Source organism: Cololabis saira, chromosome 10 (assembly GCF_033807715.1).
Source record: "Cololabis saira isolate AMF1-May2022 chromosome 10, fColSai1.1, whole genome shotgun sequence".
NCBI lineage: Eukaryota > Metazoa > Chordata > Actinopteri > Beloniformes > Belonidae > Cololabis > Cololabis saira.
In genome coordinates this window covers 20079060-20088879 of record NC_084596.1, presented here as the reverse complement: position 1 = coordinate 20088879, position 9820 = coordinate 20079060, and the positions used below count along the sequence as shown (strand labels likewise).

The following is a 9820-nucleotide window of genomic DNA, read 5'->3' as shown; positions in this document are numbered from 1 at the left end:
TATTTGATATTTTATGTTATTGTACGAGATTGCATTACGAGATTTCCTGGATGACATGAGTTATCTAACCCAGCTAACAAATAAATAAATGTTACGCCAGAGAGTTGCCTTTGTAATTGTCTTTCCACAGCCAAACCTTATTTTTTGACCCTTAGAAACACGTTAATAAATTACCCTCTCGATTGTAAATGCAGTGATGTAAGTTAGATGTGATCTGCACACATCAAGCCAACATTTCTTTATAAAATAACATGCTCAACATGCAAACATTATGCTAAAAACAAGCGAAAATGCTAGTAAAGTCATTTTTGTGGCAAAATCCGGTAATATTACTGTACCTTGTAGGTCGACGTTGCTCCTCTTTGCATTTCGTGCTCCATAGGTTGTAAACAAACACACGTGTCTGAATAGGAGGAGTCAGCCCGGCACCAGCGCTCCGTGTAGAGAAACGCTGCTGTCTGTGTCTCATGTTGACATCTAGAACTCTGTTAGAGTTGTAGGAAATCAGACCTTTTCTAACAGACTTTGGGAAATCGGCAAAATACGATGTCACCTTAAAAAACGTGAGCATTTTCCAGGGTTTCTGGGCTGCAGCTGGAGAACAGGAGAAGCCGTGACGTCACTCTCCTGCGCCGCTGGGATTGCGAATTCATTTTGAATATTGTACACTTTTTTGCGGGCAGAGCATGAAAAAGAAAAAGCAATGTCTTCTTTGTTTTCTTTTTGATTATGACATAAAATGTGCAGCGTAAAGAATAAAATTAAAATGCAATTCGGATTATATATTATCAATTTTATTTTTGACTCAAATAATGCAGCTACATTCTTAAAATGAAAAAGCATTTCTGCAAATGCATTTTAATTTTCAAATTTTAGATTTAAAATTGAATATTGGGAACTATTTGCTGAGGCATGATTTGAAAATTAAATCTCAAACGTCTTTTTCTTTTTAATTTGAATTAAGTACAAGAATAAGCAGTGTTGAATACGAAAATTAAAATGCAATTCGGATTATATATTATCAATTTTAGTTTTGACTCAAATAATGCAGCTACATTCTTAAAATGAAAAAGCATTTCTGCAAATGCATTTTAATTTTCAAATTTTAGATTTAAAATTGAATATTGTGAACTATTTGCTGAGGCATGATTTGAAAATTAAATCTCAAACATCTTTTTCTTTTTAATTTGAATTAAGTACAAGAATGAGCAGTGTTGAATACGAAAATTAAAATGCAATTCGGATTATATATTATCAATTTTATTTTTGACTCAAATAATGCAGCCACATTCTTAAAATGAAAAAGCATTTCTGCAAATGCATTTTAATTTTCAAATTTTAGATTTAAAATTGAATATTGTGAACTATTTGCTGAGGCATGATTTGAAAATTAAATCTCAAACGTCTTTTTCTTTTTAATTTGAATTAAGTACAAGAATAAGCAGTGTTGAATACGAAAATTAAAATGCAAATCGGATTATATATTATCAATTTCATTTTTGACTCAAATAATGCGGGCACATTCTTAAAATGAAAAAGCATTTCCGCAAATGCATTTTAATTTGAATATAGTCCCTCATATGCTTCCATACTTATCAGGTCCTACCCCTGAATCTCACATACATTCTTCCAAATAGCAAGAGAATCAATGAGCTCACTTATAGAACACAAAAAGCATAATATAAGTCTATATATCAACATGAATATACATCAATTTATCAACATGGCAGTTCTCGCGAGGTTAGTGACAATTCAGTTTGCTGTTTATAAATTATTATATTATAAAACGGGAAATTTACAGGAAAATACTAAAACGGGAGGACGGTGGGAAAGAGAGGTAAAATACGCTAGTTTCCCAGCCAAAACGGGAGACTTGACAGGTATGATGGTCACTCGAGGAACTGCACGTTCTTCTTCTTCTTCTTCTTCTTCAGCTCGGACCTTTACTTTGAAAACCCCCGGCGGAAGTGGCGTTAGTGAGCGCTGCTGCGAGGATGCTGTGAGCCGTAGAAACGCCCTGCATCCCGACTCCTCTCCTCCAGCACTTCTCCTCCAGCTCCGGACCCGCAGCACGCAGAACCGGACCCGCAGGACGGACATGGCCCTGTAGCCGCCCACCCACGGAGCAGAACCAGAGCAGGGACATGGCTCCTCCGCCTTCCTCCTCCTCCTTCCTCCTCCTCATCCTCCTCGCGTCCCTGGAGCGCGTCCCCGTTTCTGCAGACAGGAGATACGGTGAGCAAACGAGAGGACGCTTGTTTTCATGTGACCCCCCCAGCGGGGCAGAGGGGCTTCAGGTAAAACCTGTTCTCGTCCACCTGCTGATGCTCAGCAGCTTCACCTGAGACCCAGAAAACAAACACGGGATCCTGACAGGCACAATATGACACCAAAATAAATAAAATACAAAACCAACCAGACCAGAGGAACAGGCAGGAAACAGATGAGGCCCCTCCACCTGAAGGAAGGGGGCAAAACACGGAAATTAGCCTTTATTAGATGAAGGAGGCCTAAATCATTTGTTTGTTGCTTTACATGAATGCATCTAGTTTTGAACTTAATCTACATTTGTTCAAAAAACAAGACATTGTGCATTTTTTCCTTAACAAGCAGTATTTATGTAATCCCAGGCAATCTTTTCATTTACACACAAACAACATATTTAATTTTCCTTTAAAAATGTATTCTATTGGGCAAGTAAGGTCAACTTAATTTTGATAAATAAAGTAAACTTAACACAATTAAGTTGACGGTACTTGGAAAATGTATTATTTACATACATAAAATAAAGTAGTTTATACAAAGACTAGTCTTTCTTGATCTACATAATAATCTCCTCTCATGCAAAAAGTTGACTTATTTTTTTAAGTAGATCAAGCGCAATATTTGTATCAGTGTACTCTGCAATCATTCATCACATTTTATGAAGTTATTTCAGTAGCAGAAATGTTACTTAATCTGAAACTGTAAGAGATAAACACATTTAAAGACAACATTAAATGCTTAAGTATCCAAATAACAGTTAAAACTATAAATGAGTGTCAGCCAGGGCCACAAGCCCAGCGAGGACACGGGATCGGATGATTTCCATCAAACTTTGTCTCAGTTCAACAGCTATAAAATAATATGTATATGTACAGTATATACATTTTTTATTTTTTTTTAGCAAGCTTTTAGTCAACTACTCCTGCTGATTTATAGGTACTGGACTCCTGCATGATGCTTGTAAAAGTTCCTGCATGCCTATAGAGGTTCCTGCATGCTTGTAAAGGTTCCTGAATGCTTGTAAAGGTTGCTGTATACCTGTAAAATTTCCTGCATGATGTCTGTAAAGGTTCCTGCATGACGTCTGTAAAGGTTCTTTCATGCTTGTAAAGGTTCCTGCATGATGCCTGTAAAGGTTCCTGCATGATATCTGTAAAGGTTCCTGCATGATGTCTGTAAAGGTTCCTGCATGATGTCTGTAACAGTTCCTGCATGACGTCTGTAACGGTTCCTGCATGCTTGTAAAGGTTCCTGCATGCTTGTAAAGGTTCCTGCATGACGTCTGTAAAGGTTCCTGCATGCTTGTAAAGGTTCCTGCATGACGTCTGTAAAGGTTCCTGCATGACGTCTGTAAAGGTTCCTGCATGACGTCTGTAAAGGTTCCTGCATGACGTCTGTAAAGGTTCCTGCATGATGTCTGTAAAGGTTCCTGCATGATGCTTGTAAAGGTTCCTGCATGACGTCTGTAAAGGTTCCTGCATGACGTCTGTAAAGGTTCCTGCATGATGTCTGTAAAGGTTCCTGCATGATGCTTGTAAAGGTTCCTGCATGATGTCTGTAAAGGTTCCTGCATGACGTCTGTAAAGGTCCCTGCATGATGCCTGTAAAGGTTCTTTCATGCTTGTAAAGTGTCCATGCCTGTAGGAACGTGAACGTAGTTCGTGAAAATGTACCCAGATCCCTATAATCAGTTCCTACTGGAAGCATCTTTATATTTACATTTTTAAACATTTACCCAAGATGCATTTTTATCAATATATAAAAGTGTTATATTATTTTTATTTGAGGGGAACCATTAAGCCCTTGGGCCACATTCTACCCATGTGTGCTACGGGAGTTAAAAAAACAGTAACAAAAATGATACAAGGCATCAAACATAATAACATCAACAAAAATGATATAAGGCATCAAAAATAAGAAACAGAAGTAATAGCCGTCATGGAGACGGAGGCAGGAAACACTCACTCGTCAACAACCATCACTGATAACATCCATACAAAGTAATGAAAAATTAGATTATACGTCCGTTTCCAGCTCTGCTTTTGACAGCGGTGGCTATTGATCTGAATTTGAGATGTCTGTGTGTGTGTGTGTGTGTGTGTGTGTGTGTGTGTGTGTGTGTGTGTGTGTGTGTGTGTGTGTGCGTGTGTGCGTCTGTGTGTGTGTGTGTGCAGACATGAACTCGTCTCATGCATGGAGTCTATTAATAGCTGATATCTAATATCTCCCTGCTGACTTGAACTGATGCTCGGAGCTGTTGACGACGATGCTGAGAGGAGGAGGAGGAAGAGGAGGAAGAGCTCGCAGAAGCTGGCGAGAGGAAGGAGCTGTTTGCTTCCAGACACCGTCGTCCTCCTCCTCCTCTCCTCCTCCCCCCGTCCTCAGATTACATAAGCAGCATACAGAGAGTACGGCTGCCACCACTTCAGGAGACGACCAACATCACGGCATCAGACGGAAACCTTTAGGTTGGATTTGAAACAAACAAAACTATATATAATAGGGACTAAATAAATAAATATATATATATATATATATATATATATATATATATATATATATATATATATATATACATATGTATGCTATAAAAAATCTTATTGTATATTAAAGTTACAGTGGGCTACATTTGATTGGGATCCTTTGGCAAAAAAAATCCATCCACCCATCCATCCATCCATCCATCCATCCATCCATCCATCCATCCATCCATCCATCCATCCATCCATCCATCCATCCATCCATCCATCCATCCATCCATCCATCCATCCCTATGTGTTGGTCTGCTTTACTGACAGTTAGTCAGATTTGTTCTGTTCAGAATGTTTATTTACATAATCAGGTGTAGCCACAGGATGGGAGGGTCCAGCATGGTGGTCTGGGGATTCCACCTCTGCTGTTTGTAGATGATGTTGTTCTGTTTGTGTCATCAAACCCCGATCCCCAGCTTTCACTGGAGGAGTTTGCAGCTGAGAGCAAAGTGGCCGAGATGAGAGTCAGCGGCTCAAGTTCTTTTGCGGCCAGTTGACAAAAGGGTGGGATACCGTCCCCTTGTTGGGGTTAAAGTGCCGCCTCAAGTTGAGGGATTGAAGTCTGTTGGGGTCTTGAAGATGGATGTGGTGCTGCAGTACTGGTCTGTTCTGATGTAGAGAGCCGAGTCAGAAGGTGAGGCTGTTTACTGGTCGATGCAGAGACGAGGGGAACGTGATTTGGACATGTCCAGCTGGACGTTCCCAGGTTTTCTGTTCAAACCCTCAGCTGTGATCTGAGAGAACGGGAGACTCTCCCCACAGAAACATCCGGTGGGTGTTCTGGACTAGAGTCTCGGGTCCTTTTGCATCGAGAGGTGCCAGCTGAGGTGAATCAGGCATCTGGCTAGGATGCTTTCTTTGAGTGTTACATCTCTTGGTTGGCCTGGTAACGCCTGGTGTCTTCCTGGAAGAGCTGTCGGAGCTGCTCTTTTCACATTGCTGTGCAGCTTGGCAGCGTTTCTGCTTCACTGAACATGTCCTGGACACTTTTGCTTGCAAGACGAATGCAAGAGGTGCATTTGAGGAACTCCTGCTGCAGGATGTGTTGTTTTAGGGAATTGTTAGATAGCTATCCTCCAAAATAGCCCCCAAAAAGGCAATTTAGTTTCTATTCAGCTTTGTTTTTTACTTTCATGAACAGGTCCATGTTAAGTCGGCGGTCCCTCGCACTGATTTCAGTTTATTTTACACGTCACAGTGAGTCTTTGTTGAAAAGCCTCAGACTTTCTCTCTCAACAGGCTGTAGGTCTCCTTAATCATTAACCTGGCCTTGGAGGGGGTCGCCGCCGGTTCAGCCGGTGTCAGCGTCGCCATGGCAGCGCTCATTAACATTTCACTCACCTCGACTGGCCCGGCGGGGTCGAGGTGCAGCTGCACAGCTGCTGTCTGTGCTTCACCGTGACTCCGCCGCAACGTCGGAGGACACACAGGTCGCTGTTGCATCACAGCGGCGGAGGTGGCGAGGTCAGCACGGCGGTCCGATTCCCATCGGAGCTCCTCAAATAGCATCTTTCATGGGGGGGTTGTTTCACGGCCCAACATGGAAACTACGATTTATTACTACAATTACTCTCAACAGAGCTGTGTGGCATAAATTATAATCTTCTTCTCATAAACTGAAAGTATAAGAGTTTATTTGTGAGTTTCGAGTGAAAATCAAAAACCTGCATGTTCTGTTACGTCACAAACCCAGATCAGGGGTGAAATTCAGCGTCTTTATAGAGGATATGCATTGACGTCACTTTCCCACTGGACCACGCCCCCTTACTCGCACTGAGTGGCAAAACATCAGCAAAAACTGCTGCAACTAGTGGAGAAAACGGGATAACAGCCGATTATCAGCTTAAATTAAAGGCAGTTGGACTTGACAGTGACCGTACAGTTACCCGAAGAACCAGTGGTCCATGGACATTAATATTTGGCCACGAATCGAGTTTCTTGATATTTATATGTACTTAATTTCTACGCCGGGGAAATACACGAAGCAAAACTTGAAGGCACACAAAAGTCGTGACGCTTGGTCCTACTTCAAGGCAGGATTTGTTGGCGAAATTAAAGTAATGAGGACACTGAACTTTATGATTTGACCGTTTAACGTTAGCTACCCAAAAATCAAACATTACCTGATACAGAATGGGAACCGCAAATCCACGTTTCGGTGCCTGGAATCCAGTTGTTTCTGCGAATGGCAGCGATCCATTTGTCTCTCTTAAGCTTATTTTCCGGCAGGCTGTAAAACGATAACTCCGATTTCTTGCTAAATCTATGAGCACAACAGCTCTTTCCCATTTTAGATGTTTTCGAGTTGCTCAAACTGAAAGTTTACGCTGACACTCAGTGAGCGTAACCCGCTGTGAAGTCGCATCTGTGACGTCATGCGCATTCCCTCTATGTCTACCCAACATTTTAGCAGAATGCCCCCTCTTCTCTGGGAGGAGGGGGTGGGTTTAGCCCTGACTCCACCCACTAACTTCAGCTGCTGCGCTCAACAGCTGGAAACAACTGGTTGAACAGGCTGCTGTTGCTCCGCATTTCAGAGGAAAGTGGTAAGAGACGGTGAAATGCTTGAATCAGATTCAACCAGTGGCCAAAAAAAAACAAATTTGAAAAAATAAAAAATAAAAGTAAAAATAAGTACTGTAAAACACCAAATAAAGGCCCAGGCGTTTATTTGCTTAAATGGCATCAATTCAACAGGCGTTTATTTGGGACCTGCGTTTATTAATTGTGTCTCCATTCAACCCAAATCTTATTGTGCGTCTTCGGACACTGAAGCCGTGCCCATTTAGGAATCGATCTAGCCAGCCAGCACCAGCCATCCAGCGCTAGCCAGCCACATCTAGCCAGGAACAGCTTCTCGATGTCAGCTATGGCCAGCTATGGATACAACTCTTTTCCGTCACTCGTATAATCTTCGACGAGCCGCTCAACTTCATAACACGTCATCAGGGAGGTCACTCTAAAACTGAATGAATAGTCACACACTTTTCAATTCGTTCTAGGTTATACTGTATGTTTGTGTTTAGGTTGACTATATTTGGTAGAATATTCTTTTGGCCAGCAGAAAAACTATGTTTGACCCGGCCTTCATTTGGGATGTTTAATATAAAAAATATTTTGCTACACCCGGCGGATAATTGGGACTCTGCCATTATTTTAAGTTTTACGGTATTTGCTGTGGACATCCACAGCTGTAAAAAATGTTTCTTTCTATTCGCATGTCACAACCGGTCTGGTTTTAGGTCTTTATACGATAGCTGGGTCCTGACATCGGAGACTAATATCTAGATCTGATAAGTGGCACCTTGTGTTTCCATTTAACCCACAAAGCATTTTCTTGTCATCGTAGAAGCACTATTTTGTCGACTAGGCTACATCACGTCATTCAACTGACTGTGTCCATGTAGGGGACTTCTTTTAAACGAGTACAAACACCTTCTTTCCTGCTCAAATGTCAGTTTTAACATAATTTTGATGTATTTCTTTACTCATAGAAGGCATTGAGGCGTGTTGACAGGATAGGTCGTCTGTGAGGATTTCTATGTGGACAGAAAACAATATTTGTTTCCACACAGACTTGGAAAAAAAATCAACAACGGACTGGGATTAAATATTTGGCAATCTACAATTGTTAGTGGGACTGGAAAACACAACCTTTAAACTCCATTTCATGCTCAACTGGACATCCAACATGCTATCAATTTTACCATCCAGCCTTTTGGGCTGTGTTTATTGTGTGAAATGCTGCCATGTCAACAAACCTTTACATAAAAGGTACAAGTACCAGAATGGAGATTATCATGTCTTCAAACCCTGAAGTTACTAAAAGACAACTCTGATGGGGATCGAACCCACAACCTTTGAATTACATCTCAACTTTTCAACTAGAAGTCCAATGCGCTATCCATTGCGCCACAGAGCCTGTTGAAGACGGTGTTTGACCATTACATCATAACATTTATTGTGCAACAGATAGTACAGAAAGCACAGGATCCTGTGTGGACAACACTTGCTGTGAGAATATCGTATATCCTGTGGGAAAGGCGCTGGTGTCGTCAGAAGATTCTCTCTGAGTCCGTGTCCCACGCTGGAGGAATTGGGCAATGTTTTCTCATGCTAGCTCAACTCAACTCAACTCAACTCAACTTTATTTATAAAGCACTTTAAAACAACCACAGCTGAAACAAGGTTTTGTACACAAATAAATAAAACAACACAAGAACATAAGACAATTAACAAGAAATAAATACTAATTTATTACTACTAATGCTAGCTTGTGATGCCAGCCGAGGTTTATGGCCTGGTCCATCCATCCATCTTTGCTTCAGATGTTGAAACGTTTCCGCTCTGCTTCTTTCTTCGTTCAGGGCTCTGGTCGAATTAGGGCTGGGCGATTTTGGACTAAAATAAAATCCCAATTTTTTTTCTCTGAAAACCCGATTTTCGTTTTCGATTTAGATTTTTTTGGTAAAACTACAAAAGACAATGGAATAAATTGTTTCAAATATTTTATCTTTATTTTTAAAGAAAAATAGCAAACAAATTTCCCTATTGGGAATGAAGTGCAATTGAAAGATACTGTAAATCCTCCTCGAGTTTAGTAAAGTGACAACATTTACAATTTTCTTGACCAAACAAAGATGACTAGACGAGCTCTGTCTGTAATGCAGCCAGCTGCAAATAAGGAAAATCGATTTTCCGATTTTCCTTTTTTTAACATCGTCTTGATTAATAAATCCGATTTAGATTTAAAATCGATTAATCGCACAGCCCTAGGTCGAGTGCATTGCAGCTTTTTAAATGTCAAGTGAGTTCCTTCTCATTTGTTCATGTTGTTACTAAGGAGGATGAATATGTCACCTGGATGTGCCAACGCCTCTAGGACGAGGTTTATCTCCGAAGCCTTTTCTCCATCCTGGACTCTGAGCGAAGGTTGATTCATGCTTTCATCTGCTTTGGGAGTACTTGTCACTAGGGATGCAATGGTTCTCGGTATAAAACCGAACCGTTCGGTTCGCCCTCCA

General features: G+C 40.9%; 1 protein-coding gene and 1 non-coding gene across 2 annotated transcripts in view; one reads left to right on the top strand and one right to left on the bottom strand.

Annotated features, from left to right (window-relative positions):
* The first annotated feature begins 1989 nt into the window (after positions 1-1989).
* The window catches only part of LOC133452558 (receptor-type tyrosine-protein phosphatase N2-like), a 271052-nt gene continuing 263221 nt past the window's right edge, over positions 1990-9820 (top strand). The window contains 1 exon segment of the mRNA XM_061731957.1: positions 1990-2235. Coding sequence (XP_061587941.1) covers positions 2145-2235 — 91 coding nt within the window. The 5' untranslated portion in view covers positions 1990-2144.
* trnar-ucu (transfer RNA arginine (anticodon UCU)) lies at positions 8627-8718 on the bottom strand. The gene is given in 2 exon segments: positions 8627-8662; positions 8682-8718. It is a non-coding gene; the product is annotated as a tRNA-Arg (tRNA).